Genomic DNA, 17952 nt, shown 5'->3' with positions numbered 1-17952 from the left:
TTTTAGTTTTAGGAAAAATAAAATATTTTTTGGTCATGCCACGGGGCTTGTGGGATCTTAGTTCCCTGACCAGGGATCGAACTTATGCCCCCTGAAGTGGAAGTGATAAGTCTTTAACCTCCGGACTGCCAGGGAAGTTCCCTCCATCCTTAATGTTACTGATTTCAGCAAGTCTATTTGAACGTTTCTATTCCATGCCTCCTTCCCTCTAAGTTAACTCCTGTGACCCCCCCCCACCCCCCACAAAGCTTTTAAGTTTACCCTGAGAGTGTTGAGTAAGGAAGTGAGGACACCTCATTTACCTTCTGTCCTTCAATTTCTTAGATTCTTCCTCTCAGCAACAAAAAGGGCTTTCTCTTTCTTGCATTGCATGGACTTTCCTTACATCAAATCCTTGTCCTATTTACTCTCTCATTTACTGTAAAAACTCTTTCTTACAGTCTTCTGGGCTTGGCTTTTATAAGCTGCTTTTCTCCTCCACAAGGCTTCCACTTCTTCCAAAAACCACAAGCACTTACTTTCAGGCTATTGTTTCAGCATGGACTTGAAAGACTCTATTTTGAAACTCAAAGCTTTTTTCAGCAGGATTCTGTCGATCCAGAGGATGATTTCCGTTAGTTCAGCAGTGGGGGTAATGATGGGCCAGACCAGAACCAGGGATTATCAGGGAGGAAAAATTTATTGATTTAATATTCCCCAAAATGTTACACTGTGGATACACGGTAAGAAATTTTATGGAGTTTCATTACATAGAGGGCTTCCCAGGTGGCCCTAGTGGTAAAGAACCTGCCTGCCAATGCACGCAACATTAGAGACAACAGGTTCGATCCCTGGGTTGGGAAGATCCCCTGGAGGAGGGCATGGCAAGCCACTCCAGTATTCTTGCCTGGAGAATCCCATGGACAGAGGAGCCTGGCAGGCTACAGTCCAGTGGTTGCCAAGAGTCGGACATGACTGAAGCGACCTAGCATTACACAGATGGAAAATCAGTGTTATCATAAGCGAGTTTGGAAGCAGAGAAACATCTTCGGAAAGCATCACTAGGGCTCCCTAACATTCTGGGCCCTCATGGGCATGCAGAAGACCACCAGTCCTGGTGTGATGGAGTCATGTGAGGAGTTCTAACCAGTGAAAGGTAATGGAAGTGAAAGGGCTGAGGCAGTGAACAACTGCTGATGTGACAGGTTCCCTCTGCCTCTTTGAAACTGGAGTTTTATGATGAGACGGATGAGCTGCAGGATCAAGCTAGTCTGAACTATAGAGACACTGCTTAGAAGACAGCTACCTACCCTGGAGAGTTGCTGGTCCCACAGAAGACTCCACATGAGCAAGGAACAAATGTTTATTATGTTAAGATGCTGAGATTTTTGAAATTGTTTATTATCAGATCATGAGCTGGCCTATCCTTATATACCCTCCTTCTTTGGCCACTGGCCTAATGCCTAATAAATGAGGGTACAAGCTATTGAGGGGAAAGTGTGTGTGTGTGTGTTTAATCGTTTTCTAAGTCTTTACTGAATTTGTTAAAATATTGTTTCTGTTTTATGTTCTGGTTCTTTGGCCAAGAGGCATGTCAGAATCTTAGTTCTCAGATCAGGGATCAAACTTGCACTCCCTGCATTGGAAGATGAAGTCCCATCTTGTTCACTCATTCAAAAATATTCACTGAGTTGCCTACCAAGTGCTAAGAGCTGAAGATTAATAGTACACAAACAAACACAAAAATTTTTTCTCTTAAAGAGCTTATATAATAGAAAAAATTAAATTAACAAAATACTTGCTATGAGGTAAGTGTTAGGAAGCAAATAAACGATGGCTGAGTTGGACGTTAACAAGGGGTGCGGGTTCTACTTTAGATGGCATGCTGGAGAGAAGACATTTCTTCCAGAATATGAAGAAAGGGGTCAAGTATTCCAGGTCATATGAGGAAAGAAAGATCTTAGAGTCTGAGGAACTAAGACCAATGTGACCGGGCAGGAATAAATGAGGACCGAGAAGCAAACATGAAGTTGGAGAGATACACGGAGATAGATCAGGTTCTATCAGATAAGACCACTTTAATCTCCCTGGGATCAATGCCAGACAACCGCACCAACGTTCATTTCCTTTTTCCCTCCATCTGCCTCAACGAAGGACACATCCCTCATCTTTCTGAGAGTTAATCCCTCTTCTTAGACCCTCCCTGCTCTGGTCACACTTCCCTCTCCTCTTTTCATGCACTTGGCTCCTTTGGTCATCCTCAGCTCTTCCGAATCTTCATCCTCTCCCCAGTGCATCAGTCCTGTCAGCCAGCGTACAAAATACTCTATTTCTGTCTTAAGAAAATCATAATTTGGTATTATATTTCCTGACAGGTTCTGATCTATTTTGATTTCTTTTGTGTTCCTTCCTGGGCTTGCCTGGTTTCTCAGACAGTAAAGAATCCACCTGCAATGCAGGAGACCTGGGTTCAGTCCCTGGGTTGGGGAGATCCCCTGGAGGAGGGCATAGCAACCCACTCCAGTATTCTTGGCAGGAGAATTCCCATAGACAGAGGAGTGTATTGAGCTACAGTTCATGGGGTCTCAAAGAGTTGGACATGACTGAGCGACTAAGCACAGCCCAGCACAGCTTCCAATCTATTTCAATTTCTTTGTGTTCCTTTCTAGTCCCAGAGGTTTACAATTAATTGGTATGTTGTTGATTCCCAAATAAGATGTCTTCTTGGAGCTCAAATCTCATATACCCAATTGTCAGTTTAGGGACTCCATTTGAAGGCTTGATATAAACACTTAACCATTTTCTGAGCCCATCAGTGGATTATCCATCAGTTTTTTATTTGTTTTTCTCTTTGGTCACGTCATGGGGTTTCTGGGATCTTCCTTCTCTGACCAGGGAAAGAACTCGGGACCTAGGCAGTGAGAGCAGAGTACTAACCACGGGACTGCCAAGAAATTTCTCACTTGTTTTTTAATATATCAGGCAATAATCCCACTGACAGTTCAGAGGTTCAGGCCCCAAATCTGGGAGCCTGGCTGACTACTGCTAATGCTAGTTCTCATTATCTCGTGCCTGAATTTCTGAAATGGTCTTATGATTTGGCTCCCTGCTTCTATCGTGCCTTCCTCTAATGCATTATCTACATGGCTATTTTATTTTAACCTGGAACATTTTAACTGAAATACATTTAAAAAAATTAAAATACTGTGGCCAAACAAACTTCTATAACAAAAGCAGTATTTATGTTGTAAAATTTATACAAACAGGGACTTGCCTGGTGGTACAGTGACTGGAAGGAAAATTTCCTTGGAAGGAAAGTTTTGACCAACCTAGATAGCATATTAAAAAGCAGAGACATTACTTTGTCAACAAAGGTCTGTCTAGTCAAGGCTATGGTTTTTCCAGTAGTCATGTATGGATGTGAGAGTTGGGCTATAAAGAAAGCTGAGCGCAGAAAAATCGATGCTTTTGAACTGTGATGTTGGAGAAGACTCTTGAGAGTCCCTTGGACTGCAAGGAGATCCAACCAGTCCATCCTAAAGGAGATCAGTCCTGGGTGTTCATTGGAAGGACTGATGTTGAAGCTGAAACTCTAATATTTTGGCCACCTGATGCAAAAAGCTGACTCATTTGAAAAGACCCTGATGCTGGGAAAGATTGAGGGCGGGAGGAGAAGGGGATGACAGAGGATGAGATGGTTGGATGGCATCACTGACTCGATTGACATGAGTTTGGGTGGACTCTGGGAGTTGTGATGGACAGTGAGGCCTGGTGTGCTGTGGTTCATGGGGTTGCAAAGAGTCGGACATGACTGAGCGACTGAATTGAACAGGGACTGAAACTGTGCTTCCAGTGCATGGTGCCCGGGTTTGATCCCTGGTCAGGAAACTAGATCCCACATGTCACAACTAAAACTATGGATGCCACAGCTAAAGATCCCAAAATAAGACCCAGCACAATCAGATAAATCAATGACTTTAAAAATATTACACAAAAAGACAGGCAAAAATACAGAAAAAAAATAAACAAAAATATACATACATTTTCACTTCCAAAGAGTACAGCTGCTAATGAAATCATGTACAAGCCCTTGCATCGTTTTCTTTTGAAGTAAAAGGCTGACTCAAGAGTTAATGATTGGGAAACGTGACGATGTAGAAACAAAGAATAGCTACTGGGCTGAGGAACGGGTCACAATTTAGACTATAATTCAGCCACATGACAAAATCACTCAACTCACAGTTTCCTGAAAAATATAGATAAAGGCCTGACACATATTCCTAAGTTTTGTAACAGGAAGCAGACCCCCTCCAGATGAAACTGCCGATCACAAGAACATGGACTCTAGACTGATGATGCTTGAAATTTCACCTTGATGTCAACTAGTCCAAGAACTATCCATGAGCTGATCACACCCTGCTCCCTGACCACTATGAAGTTCCTCACTACTCCCTCCACAGTGTGTCACACAGTCTTGATGGCAGAAACCCACTTTGGCTCCTTCTGCCTGGCAAAGCAATAAAAGCTACTCTACTTCACCCAACACTCTGTCTCCCTGTCTCTGTGAAGAGATGGCCAAGTTTTGGCAACACTAACAACTTAGGTAAAATCCTTCTAGATCTTTTTTCACACTACATAAATATACATATGTACATTTTGTAATCAAAATGAGGTGTTGTAACATACGTATTGTTTTGTGACCTGCCCTTTTCAGTTAACAAACTCCACCTTTCCATGGCACTGTGTTTCCAGCTCATGTTCAATCCATCCATATTCACATTTCTTCAGTTGTCCTGAAAAGAAATTTCATAGGTAGTCTGTCCAAATCAGGATTCAATCGAGACTCTATGTCCCTCACGTTGTTTTTTTTTTTAAAGAGCAGGGGCTTTTTCCCCTCAACGCTAAATTTTTAAAAGAGATGGGACCAGTTTTTCTGCACAATGTTCCACCTTCTGGATTTGCTTGGTTACTTCGTATGGTATCATTTAGTTTGCTCTTTTATCCCCTGCATTTCTCATAAATTGTGTTAGATGCAAAGAACTGACAGAGTCAAGTTAAACATTTTTGACTGGACTAGATCACAGATGATGATATTGTATGCTTCATACGATACCCCACGAGGTTGATGCACAGGGTGGTCTTTTAAACATGAACAGTATCAGTTGCTGCTGCTGCTGCTAAGTCACTTCAGTCGTGTCCGACTCTGTGTGACCCCATAGACGGAAGCCCACCAGGCTCATGTTACCATTGCTTAAATGCCATTTATAGCTTCCTATTTATTCTACATTGCCAACTCTTCGACTTGGCTTACAATGGTCTAAGAGATTTGATGCCTTACTCTTTCAATTTCATTTCATCCAGTCTCTACTTGCTTTTTAAAATTTTTCCCTGAACACGGGAAGTGGAAGTGCTTGTCTTCTAAGGCCTTTCCCCCTTAGTCTGGGAGACTCTCCCCATGCACTACTTTCTCCGCTTCTCTTCCTTCCTCCTAACGTCAAGTATCTTATCAGACTGCAGGTCTTTTATTTTTTTTAAATATAATTTATATAACTATTATTAACTTTTTTTTGCCACTTGGCTTGGCATCTTCCATCCAACCTGAGCCCCCTGTAGTGGAAGCATGCAGTCTTTAACCACCGGACCACCAGGGAAGTGCCTCAAACTGCAGGTCTTTTAAAGTTCACTTCCTCAGAAAAGCTGTCTCTAATTATTTAATAATTGTAATTATTTAATCTAGCTTCGTTGGAGGGACCCTCATACGCTACATCCCAAGCACCCTGCTTTTTTGTACCAAGATACTTTTTTCGCATTGACAGGTGATTCTTTACCACTAGCGCCACCTGGGAAGACCCCCAAGATACTTTTGGTCCACCTAAGTATCTGTGTCCATACCTGACAGAACGCTGCACAAGAGCAGGGGCCTTGCCTGTTCGACTCACTGTGAACACAGCATCTGTGCACAGCACCCCGCCTAATGAATCACCATAGGTCACAATAACCCTGAAGCAGCCAGGATCTTGGGCAGGTGGCTGCAGACTTGCGCCAGTGCCAGTAATGGGAGTACTTCCCTGGGAAATTGTTTGAGTGCAGGAAGTTATTTTTACGCAAGCGCTCGGTCCAACTGCCGATTTGCCGAAGCGGTAGAAGGAAAGAGAAAATTCCACAGGTGGAGCAGACTGCCACCTCAAGGTTCAGCCCGGGGCGCGTGTGGCCCAGGTGAGCAGCCCGCTCCTCGACTGCCTCACGTGACCGCGGGCGGCGCGCCGAGTGCGCCTGCGCCGGGGCTCCCGGAAGTGGCCGGACCCGAAACGCCAGCGGAGCGCGCGTCCGTCAGCCCGTCAGTCCGCCCGTCCGCCTGCCCGGTACTCCGCGCGCCTCGGCCCTCGTCGCCGTCCCGTGGTGTCTTCGGCCCGAAGGGCGGCCGAGGCGCTCGCCATGGCGACGTTCATCTCAGTACAGCTGAAAAAGACCTCGGAGGTGGACCTGGCCAAGCCGCTGGTGAAGTTCATCCAGCAGACGTACCCGAGCGGCGGGGAGGAGCAGGCCCAGTACTGCCGCGCGGCGGAGGAGCTCAGCAAGCTGCGGCGCGCCGCGCTCGGCCGCCCGCTGGACAAGCACGAGGGCGCGCTCGAGACGCTGCTGAGGTGGGCCCGGGGCCGGGTGCGGGAGGCGGTCGGCGGCCGGCCGCTTGCCTTGCTCCCTCCGCCCTTCCTGACTGCTTCACACGCGCGGCCGGGCAGCCCGCCCCACCCCGGCTTGGCCCGGCGCGTAGGTGTGGTCTGCATTCCTTCCTGCTGCAGGCCCCGGTGACCCTACCCGCTTCCCCTGGCTGCCCGCCGCGGTCCGCGGTCCTCCGGGGCCCGGTCGACCGGCCACCTGGGAGGGACGGTCCACCACGTATTCGATCTCTCTTGCCACATTTACCCAGAACTAGTTTTTTTCACTTGTCTTTTTTTTTTTTTTTGGGGGGGGGGTCTGTCTGTGAGACTCCTCCCTTCCTCCATTTTTGCACCACGGCAAAACTTTGTTGGGCAAGTTGGAATTTCATAATGGTAATTGATTGAGGGAAGTGGCAGAATTGGGGCTCTAGAACACATGTTTGTTACTTACTCCATACTGTCCACTTTGAAATGAACCCTCTTCCTAAGTTCATCGCAACCTAACGACAGATGGAGAATTCCATTGGTTAGGATCTGCCATTATTTAAAATTTAAACTTGATTGACAGAATGTTCCAGATAGGTTCCTTTTAATCAGTTTGTTCGCAAACAGGTATGCACATAATGGAGTAAATTTGTTATCTTAGTAAATGTTTATTGAACTCAGGATGTATTTAATGAGAGTTTCTTCTGTAGTACTTTCCAGTTAGGATGGCAGGACATTTTTATAGCACTTTATAGTTAAAAAAAATTCTTTCGCCCACCTTTTTAATGATCACATTTCCTGTAGACTCATTTCACAGGGAAAACAGCTATATTAGGATGCAAGTAGGAGCTGCTCAGGTTAAACTCACTAACTGAAAAGGCAATGAATATTGCTTCCTTAATTTTAGGCATTCCTGGAGATGATTCTGCCTCCAGGATGTTTCCCTCTTGGGAGAGCTTTGTTCCTGTAATCCAGAGAGATGGCCACTGGCTCTCCTGTAATTCCGGTGGTCTTAACAGTCAGGATCTTACCCAAGAGTGCTTTTCTCCTGCGCCCTGGCAAAGGTCCACGGAAGCCTCTGATTGGATTGGCTTGTGCCCATGTGCAGTGGTGGCAATGGCCTAATCGCCCTCCTCTGAGTCACTCTGCTGGTTTAACTTCTCCGTGCAGCATGGATTAAAGTAGCATTAGTATGGAGTCAGTTTTCCAGAAGGAGGATACTGAATAGATTACGACCCCCTTGGTGGTAAATTTTAAAAGATAAGACTTGGGTTTCGAAGATCATTAGCTTGATACTTAGTATAAGCTTTTTGAAAAGTTAACCTATGAATACTTAGACATTCTTTTTATTAACGTACTTAAGACTATTTCCAAAGCAATTCTTACCTAGACCTGAGTAGCGTTCAGTGAAGATTTTTCACTAGTAGTATTTAAAAAGCATGAGTCATGGTATAATGAAAACAAGAATGCATTAGGTTTGCTCTCAACACTTAAGAAGCAGTGGAGTCTTCAGAGACTTGATCGACAAGAAGGGATAGTGAATACTGGTAATGTGAGGTTTAAAACTTTTTTTTTTATTTGTGCATTCTTTTAGTAGTTTCCCAGGCGTAAATGTGAGAACTGTTCCTAGGTTTTAGGGCTCTTGCAGAGATAGTTTGTTTGAAACTGTTTCTTTAGTCGTCACTGCATTATCCTCACGTAAGCACATTCTTACTTTTGAGTGGAGTTAGGGTAAGCTGATTAGTAGAGTGTATTATATTTTATGGGCTTCCCTGGTGGCTCAGAGGTTAAATCGTCTGCCTCCAATGCGGGAGACCCGGGTTCGATCCCTGGGTTGGGAAGATCCCCTGGAGAAGGAGATGGTAACCCACTCCAGTATTCTTGCCTGGAGAATCCCATGGACGGAGAAGCCTGGTAGGCTACAGTCCATGGGGTCGCAAAGAGTCGGACACGACTGAGCGACTGAACAGAACGGAACGGAATTATATTTTATAATGGAGGTGTGTACAAAAGTATCTTTGGTATGCATCCTGTTATGGGGAGGGGTTCATCCAATTATGCAGAATGTTTTACTTTTAATAATTACATTTCGATAATTGTATAAACTGAGCATTAGTTTACATATTTTAACTTAATGAACTTTCTGAAAAAGAAGATTTAAGTTAATTCCTAAAAAGAATAGAAACTAGCTTGGTAAGTACTGGCACACAGCTCTACATATATAGGCCAGTGATGGACTTGCCATTTTGTTTTTAGACAAACTCTTAAAATTTCCTGAAATACACGTTTATGTGTTGTAATATTAAAAGTGAATGTTATCCTTTGTAAAGTGACTTTACAAATTGGTTAGGAGTGCCTCAGTAACTATTGAATCTTACACTAGGTGATCAGATGGGATGGTTTTTTGGGCAGGGAAGCTCCAGATAACCAGCTTATACCAGTCTTTTGTGGTGATTAATTTCTTTGTAGAGAAAGCTTACAGTCTCCTTCCATGAAAAAGCCTGGTTGGCAGCTTTCTGAAATTTGATCAAAAAAATGGAGGGTGAGCAGCATTCATGTATGGAGTTTTCTGTGTCAGCCTATTTTAGCTTTATATCATCTTTGTTGCTGTGAAGTGAAGTCACTTAGTCGTGTGCGACTCTTTGCGACCCCATGGCCTGTAGCCTACTAGGCTTCTCGGTCCATGGAATTTTCCAGGCAAGAATACTGGAGTGGGATACCATTTCCTTCTCCAGTGTTGCTGTATGATGGTTGAATTTAGCTGTATGTAGGATATTTCAGATTATCAGTGAGTTAAATTATGATTTTAGTCTTGTGTAAAAAGTTGGTAGAGGGGTAGTTTAGATAGCTTAGGGATGGTATGGGCTTCCCGGGTAGCTCAGCAATTCAGGAGACCCCGGTTTGATTCATGGGGCAGGAAGATCCCCTGGAGAAGGGATCGGATACCCACTCCAGTATCCTTGGGCTTCCCTTGTGGCTCAGACTGTACTGAATCCACCTGCAATGCAGGAGACTAGGTTTTGATTCCTGGGTTGGGACGATCCCGTGGAGGAGGGCACTACTCCAGGATTCTTGGCTGGAGAATCCCCAAGAACAGAAGAACCTGTCAGGCTACAGTCCGTGGGGTCACAAAGAGTCAGACATGACTGAAGGACTAAGTACAGCACAGCATAGGGATGGTGCTGTGAAATTCACCAGGCTCAGGCTCCTTTCAGCTCCCTGCTCTGTAAAAGCTAGAGTCCTTGTTCCCAGGGTCCAGATAGCAGTTATACTCAACTTTTAGACAAGAGAATGGAGGGAGGGAGGGGGGAGGCAGAAGGCTCAGCCTTTAGGATGTTACCTGAAAACTGCCCCACAACACCCTGCTCATATCTTATTAGCCATTATGTATGTCCACATCTCAGAAGGGTAGGAGAGGTAAAGGAATTTTTATTAAGGGCTTGCATATACCCAGCTAAAATATGTGACTTTCTTAGGAAGGAAGGAGAGGTAATAATGTAGGTGGTTAGCACCATCAATAGGCTCTCTGGTGGCTTAGCCGGTAAAGAATCTGCCTGCAATATGGGAGACCTGGGTTCAGTCTGTGGGTCAGGAAGATCCCCTGGAGAAGGGAATGGCAACCCACTCCAGTATTCTTGCCTGGAGAATCCCATGGATAGAGGACCTAAGAGAACACGTTTGAGAAGCTAACACTTTGACTTCACTTTCAATAGGCTCTCAGTTCCTTTGTCCTCACCTAGCTGTGCTCAGTGCCCCACTGAGCTGTGCTTGCTGTCCTGAACATTTTCCTGAGGGTGAGCCTATCCTCATAGAGGAGAGTCTGGGAGCCTCAAGATTTCTTCCAAAGATCTTCAAATGACCAGGGATGGAACCCACATCCCCTACAGTGGAGCAAAGTCTTAACCACTGGGCCACCAAGGAAGTCCCCTCAAGTTTCCTGTCTGGCTTCTTTGCACAATTTGCCTGCTTTCTCTCTAGGTAGTTAGATTTTCAGCTTTTTCTGCTTCATTTATTCACTGTTCTTTCACCTTTTAGAAAATTTCATTGGAACTTCTTGTATGCTGTTGTGCCCTTTCCCATTCTTTTTGTCCTAGTGCAGTTACATCTTTTTAATTTTTATTGCCTTTCCAGTGGAAGTTTGAGAGAGGGAGCAGAGAAGGTTGTTTATTCAGTTCTCTTTGTTTAACAAATAGGATATTTGCATTTTCAGCTTTCTTCTGTGTTTATATCAATATGTAGTCTCCTTGGCAAGTAATTTTTTTCCCTCCAAATCTTCAGGAATACTCACTGATTAATAATTTAAATAAGTTGCTTTTTGCTGAATTGATGGGTTGGAAATGATACTCAGTTTTAGGTTGCATTGCCTTGATATCTCTTAGGTCCAGCATTTTCTGTTTGCTGGCTGGCCACTTTCTTTTTCTGTAAATTGCATGTCCTTTTTTTTGGCCCATTTTCTACAGTGTGTTTTCCTTACTGATTTTTAAGAGTTGTGTACATTTTCTGGCAGTTTATCCTTTTTCTATTATTTATAGTACAAATATCATCTTTAAATCTGGCTTTTGTCTCTTACGTTTATGGTATCTTTTGTCACACAAAAGTCCTTACAATTTTTTTTTTTTTGGTCTTGCCTCCTGTCATGTGGGATCTTAGTTCCCCAAACGGGGATCAACCCTCACCCTCTGCAGTGGAAGCTCAGTTTTAAAGAGTAATGAAATCCTGAAAAGTGTTTTATTCTCCTCAGAATATATTGTTACAATTCTTTTCTTATTTCTGATGTTGCATATGATTACCCCCCACCCCCCAGTCAGATCTCTTGAAAGTTCAGAGCCATCTTTTTTTTTTTTAACCACGTCTGCTTAATTTTTTGGTTTTCTGCTGTCATTCATTTGTTTCTTTTTGTATGGAATGATTAACTTCTCATCTTTTTTTGTTTTTCTAATACATCTGTTTTAGGACTATATGTTTTTTCTGAATCTGCTTTCAGTTGCATCAAGCTGGTTTTGGTATGCAGTATTCTTGTTGACATTTTCTTAATAATTTGTTATTTTAGTTTTCTTTAATGTGAGTCTTTTATATAGATTTTGTAAAATTTCTAAATTTGTGTGTCACTTTTTTGTGGGTTAATAGTAGTTTGCTGCATTATAGTACTGTCTTTTTCTTTGTAAAATAAAGTTGATGGAACTAGTTTCATAATTTCTGGAAATTTTCCCAAGCACTAGTGTTTTATAAATCAAGAAAGAAAATATTGCTGTTCCATTTAACTTCTCAGCTGTTGCTTTCATTCTGATTGGTGGTGAAGATATTGAGATAATATTAGCCCTAGTGACATTGCTGCTGCTGCTGCTGCTACAATTTGTTAATCAAATAGAGTATGGTGGATATAAAGATAAATAATACTTGACCTTTGATCTCAAGGAGTACCTGTAGTTGCCAGACCTGAGTTTGGCTGAGTTAATGTTATTTATTCTACATAAATGAATAAACATAAATTTAATAGGAAGAGTTAAAATCTTTGTTTGATAAATAAAATGACTTATCAGGACTGTCTTCATTTTTTGTAATCCTGGAGGGAATTTGCTGCCATACTCTACTGCAGCACTCCTTCTGTGAGTGATTCTTCATGAGATAGATTGGGCAAAGAAGGAAGTGTGAAAATAAGGTGTCCAGCTCTCTGGTCTCCTGTCTCTGGTTGGTGGGCTTGGAGTTGCCCAGCCCTAGTACTGACTGGAACTGGATGGCTTACGTGAGTTTGTGCTGCAGTGTCACTTTCCTAATGTGGATTGGTTGTTCTTGGTCTCCATACCATCCCCCTAAAATTTTTTTTTTAATTAGAATTTTTGGAGAAGACTCTTAAGAGTCCCTTGGACTGCAAGGAGATTCAGCCAGTCCATCCTAAAGGAGATCAGTCCTGGGTGTTCATTGGAACAACTGATGTTGAAGCTGAAACTCCAATACTTTGGCCACCTGATGCGAAGAGCTGACTTGTTTGAAAAGACCCTGATGAAGGCAGGAGGAGAAGGGGATAACAGATGAGATGGTTGGATGGCATCACCGACTCAACGGACATGAGTTTGAGTAAACTCTGGGAGTTGGTGATGGACAGGGAGGCCTGGTGTGCTGAAGTCCATGGGGTCGCAGAGTCGGACACGACGGAGCGACTGAATTGAACTGAATGGAAATTTGTTTTATCTTTGGTATATTAAAAGATATATACTCATTTGCTATTTTTTTTTAATCCCCATGAGATTTAAAAAGTTGAGTTCTTAGATATTTGCTGTAGAGCTATTGAGTTTTTAAAGTACTGGAGACTGTAAAAAACACTTCTGCACGTTTGCAAAATAAGAATCTGTAGCTCCTGTTTTTCCAACATGTGCTGTGTGTCTGAAACCATTTATCTCAGGCTGGGACTAGAACCCATGTGCTGGGCCTCGAACCCAGCCAAAATCCACACTGCCTGGTTTCAGTGCCTAGTGAAGTTGAGATTCTTGATGTGTCATTGCAGAAAAAATACAGTGAGAGACAAAGTGACAGGTAAGAAATGGATTTTCTTGGATTCAGAGAGAAGCACACTCCACAGACAGAGTGTAGGCCTTTGAAGAGAGCAAGTGCCGCAAAATGTAGCGTGGTTAGTTTTTGATAGGCTGGGTAATTTCATATACTAATGAGTAATCTCATATCCTAAAAGATGACGCTGTGAAAGTGCTGCACTCAATATGTCAGCAAATTTGGAAAACTCAGCAGTGGCCACAGAACTGGAAAAGGTCAGTTTTCATTCCAATCCCAAAGGAAGGCAATGTCAAAAAATGCTCAAACTAACACATACTTGCAATCATCTCACACGCTTGCAAAGTAACACTCAAAATTCTCCAAATGAGACTCCAACGATATGTGAACTAAGAACTTCCAGATGTTCAAGTTGGATTTAGAAAAGGCAGAGGAACCAGAGATCAAATTGCCAACATCTGTTGGATCATAGAAGAAGCAAAGGAATTCCAAAAAAACATGTACTTCTACATTATTGACTACACCAAAACCTTTGACTGTGTGGATCACAACAAACTGTGGAAAATTCTTAAAGAGATGGGAATACCAGACCACGTTACCTCCCTCCTGAAAAATCTGTATGCAGGTCAAGAAGCAACAGTTAGAACCAGACATGGAACAGCAGACTGGTTCCAGATCAGGAAAGGAGTACATCAAGGTTGTATATTGTCATCCTGCTTATTTAACTTATATGCAGAGTACATCATGAGGAATGCTGGGCTGGAAGAAGCACAAGCTGGAATCAAGATTGCTGGGAGAAATATCAATAACCTCAGATATGCAGATGACACCACCCTTATGGCAGAAAGTGAAGAACTAAACAGCCTCTTGATGAAAGTGAAAGGGGAGAGTGAAAAAGTTGGCTTGAAACTCAGCATTCAGAAAACTAAGATCATGGCATCCAGTCCCATCACTTCATGGCAAATAGATGGGGAAACAATGGAAACAGAGATTTTATTTTTTGGGGCTCCCAAATCACTGCAGATGGTGACTGCAGCCATGACATTAAAAGACACTTGCACCTTGGAAGAAAAGTTATGACCAACCTAGACAACATATTAAAAAGCAGTGACATTACCTTGCCAACATAGGTGCATCTAGTCAAAGCTATGGTTTTTCCAGTAGTCATGTATGGATGTGAGAGTTGGACTATAAAGAAAGCTGAGTGCCGAAGAATTGATGCTTTTGAACTGTGCTGTTGGAGAAGACTCTAGAGAGTCCCTTGGACAGCAAGGAGATCCAACCAGTCCATCCTAAAGGAAATCAGTTCTGAATATTCATTTGAAGGACTGATGTTGAAGCTGAAACTCCAATACTTTGGCCACCTGATACGAAGAACTGACTCATTGGAAAAGACCCTGATGCTGGGAAAGATTGAAGGCTGGAGGAGAAGGGGACAACAGAGGATGAGATGATTGGATAGTATCACCGAGTCAATGGACATGAGTTTGAGTAAGCTCTGGGCTTTGGTGATGGACAGGGAAGCCTGGCCTGCTGCATTCCTTGGGGTCCCAAAGAGTTGGATACAACAGCAACTGAACTGAACCTGTTTTTAGCAGTGTCTCCTTTCTTTTGAAAAGAGTTAGTTTCTTTGTGGAGTTTGCTCCATACTATGAAATCAGGTATTAATGATTTCCAGTGACTGCTGTACTTATGTTTCATTTTTTCATACTTATATTTCATGTTATATAACCTATCCTAAAGTGAAAGTTGCTCAGTCATGTCCGAGTCTTTGTGACCCCATGGACTATACAGTCCATGGAATTCTCCACGTCAGAATACTGAAGTGGGTAGGTCTCCAGGGGAATCTCCCCAACCCAGGGATCGAACCCAGGTCTCCTGCATTACAGGTGGATTCTTTACCAGCTGAGCCACCAGGGAAGCCCTTCCTCCCTTGCCAGAGAGTCCAGCCATCTCAACCTGGACAGCTGGTAGGAGATAAGGCAACTTTCTGAGTCACCAGTTCCTGATTCAAGTCAGAGTCATGTCACTGTCTGTGACACCATGGACTTTATCTTGCCAGGCTCCTCTGTCCATGGAATTTTCTAAACAAGAAAACTGGAGTGGATTGTCATTTCCTTTTCCAGGGGATCTTCCCCACCCAAGGATCGAACCTGGGTCTCCTGTATTGCAGGCAGATTCTTTACCATCTCAACCACAAAGGAAGCCAACCTGTCCTAAGACACTTATTTTACTTTGAGAAATCCATCTCGTAGCTTTTAGGCATTTAAATGTAGGATATAAATGTACTGTTACCCCACAACAAGTAAAATTTTGAGAGTTAACCCCAAAAGCTTTGGAGTAAATAGGATAAATATAAAAAAATTTGGTACGTTCTGTATAGCCTTTCTTTTCCTTGATTCATTTGCAGAGCGAGTATTTTCGTCTCCTCCTACTTCCTTCCTGTTCAGAGCAGAGGTCAGCAAACGAAGGCCTGGCCAGCTGCCTGCTTTTGTATGGTCTGGGGACTCTCTAGCGGGTTGGTACTAGGTGCCTTGGAGAGCTGGCTGGGGTGCTCCCCTCTGACCCATCCTCCCTTTTATTTTCAGTGTCCGCCTCCCTGGCTGGTAGCCAGGCCTCGCTGCTGCCCAGGACTTGCTTAGGTGTCACTACACACTGGGTGTTCTGCTTGGCAGTGGCTGATGTAATCTCGAACCAGGAATTGGTGACTCAGCAAGTTGCCTTATCTCTTGCCAGCTGTCCAGGTTGAGATGGCTGTACTCTCTGGCAAGGGAGGAAGGCGTGCCAGAATTTGAGTGTCACTGGGGCAGAGAGCGAAACTGACTGCATTGACTACTACCCACCTCCATCTCGTGGGCTTCTCACCGCCTGACCAAATACTCTTCCTTCGGAGACCTTCAGCTGGTGGTAGTTTGGTAACTGTCCCTAGAGTTCCCTTCATCTGAGGTGGCCCAGCCAGGTAGAAAGGGTACAGGGCAGGGCAGATGTTTTCTCTTTTGTTATGTTGTAACAGGTACCTGCATATTATCCTTGATTTTTGCCTTTTTTCTGGCAAGGCCTAGGATGTGCTCAGTCATGTCCAACTCTTTGCAACCCCGTGGACTGCAGCCCGCCACGCTCCTCTCTCTGTGGAATTCTCCAGGCAAGAATACCTGAGAGGGTTGCCATGTCCTCCTCCATGGGATCTTCCCTACTCAGGGATCGAACTCACGTCTCTTGCACTGGCAGGTGGATTCTTTACCGCTGAGCCACCTGGGAAGCCCAAAGACAAAATGTGGGGATCCCTGCCCTGTAGCCCTGTTGCCCCCCCTTGCCCTTAGGGGCTCTGTGGCCTCAGAGTCTGTTCTTGCTTGTCTCTCTTTATGGACACATTCTTTAGTAGTTCCTGTTTGTTCTCAAAACAGAATCTCAGGTTTTACTTTTCAGAGATAAAAAAGTTGCTTTTTGAAAACTTTGCATTTTGCTTATTCATTTGTTTGGAGCTAGCAATGAAGCTTAGCAAATAAGACCCAGTTCCTGCTCTCAGGGAGTATAGAACGGATTAATACATAACTGACTGTGGTAAGTTGTGAAGGGAAAATTCCGGGCCCTAAGAGATTGTAGATGGAGAGGCATTTAGAAAAGGCATGACACTGACTGCCGCTGTTGCTTCTGCCACCCCCGTGCATCACCTCCTGACTGGCTCAGTGTAGGAGCTTTCTGACTTCTCTGGACTTCTGCCCTTTGCACACCTGTGAGTCAGTTTCTACAGAGCCTCTGGGTTGACTCTGAAAATAGATTAGCTCGTGTTCCTCTTGTCCAAACCCTTTGGTGTTTCCTCCTCTTACTCAGTAGTAGAAGCCACACGTCTTACAGATTGCACTTGAGGCGTCGTTACTTCCTTGATTTCATCTCCTGCTGCTTTCTCCTGTGCTTGCTCTCCAGCCATATCCTCCTCATTGTGCAGAGGTATTTTCAGGCATACGTTTGTCTCGGAGTCCTGGCAGTTGTTCTGCCCTTGACTGGTGATACTTTTCTCCACATCCCATCACTTCCTTCTTGCCCTCTCTATTATACATGACATTTAATTTTTTTGTTTTGTTTTACTTTTATGTAGTCCAATGACCATGTTATTAAAAATAAAAAACAGTAGCTTTCTCGTGTCATCCCATACACATGACCTTATCCCTCTCATCTCTTTATTTCTCCTGTTGCATTTAGCACTGTCTCCTGTTCTGCATTTTTACTTAATTTTGTTTTGCCTCCACCTCTAAAAGTAAGCTTTACAAGGGTGAAGATTTTTTAATATTTATGTACTGCTGAATTCTTATGTTGTAGAATTGTGTTTGGTGCATAGCAGACTGTTAGTATGGGCTTCCCAGGTAGTGCTAGTGGTAAAGAATCTGAATGCCAATGCAGGTGTCATAAGAGGCTCGGGTAGTAGTGCTAGTGGTAAAGAATCTGAATGCCAATGCAGGTGTCATAAGAGACTCGGGTTCGATCCCTGGGTTGGGAAGATCCCCTGGAGGGAGGGCATGGCAATCCAGTTGCCTGGGAAATCCCACGGACAGAGGAGTCTGGCAGGTTAGAGTCTATAGGGTTGCAAAGAGTCGGATATGACTCAAGCGACTGAGCATGCATGCAAACCATTAGTATGTCTTTGTTGAAAAAGTAGAATGAGGACTAGAAAAATGGGAAATTGTGATGGGAAAGTTTCCGGGTGAAGGGGAAAAAAAATGGGTGAATGCCCTGAGCCAGGAGAGAGCACAGAATCTTAATGCCTACAGTATGTAGTGAATATTCTTAGTTGAGGCTGGAAAATTGGGTAATGATTGATGTCACAATT

The 17952-nt window shown here is 43.7% G+C and overlaps 1 protein-coding gene across 2 annotated transcripts in view; it reads left to right on the top strand.

The window, feature by feature from the left end:
* The first annotated feature begins 6266 nt into the window (after window positions 1–6266).
* Window positions 6267–17952, top strand: part of PDCD6IP (programmed cell death 6 interacting protein) — a 69915-nt gene continuing 58229 nt past the window's right edge. For both annotated transcript variants that reach the window (XM_055414696.2, XM_055414695.2), the window contains exon 1: window positions 6267–6623. In XM_055414696.2, the coding sequence (XP_055270671.1) occupies window positions 6415–6623 (209 nt within the window). In that variant the 5' untranslated portion in view covers window positions 6267–6414. The remainder of the gene's footprint in view (window positions 6624–17952) is intronic.

This window comes from Moschus berezovskii, chromosome 24 (assembly GCF_049115385.1).
Source record: "Moschus berezovskii isolate FMDL1 chromosome 24, NW_MosBer_1.0, whole genome shotgun sequence".
Classification (NCBI taxonomy): domain Eukaryota; kingdom Metazoa; phylum Chordata; class Mammalia; order Artiodactyla; family Moschidae; genus Moschus; species Moschus berezovskii.
The sequence above is the reverse complement of the archived record's forward strand: the minus strand, read 5'-3'. Positions and strand labels throughout refer to the sequence as shown.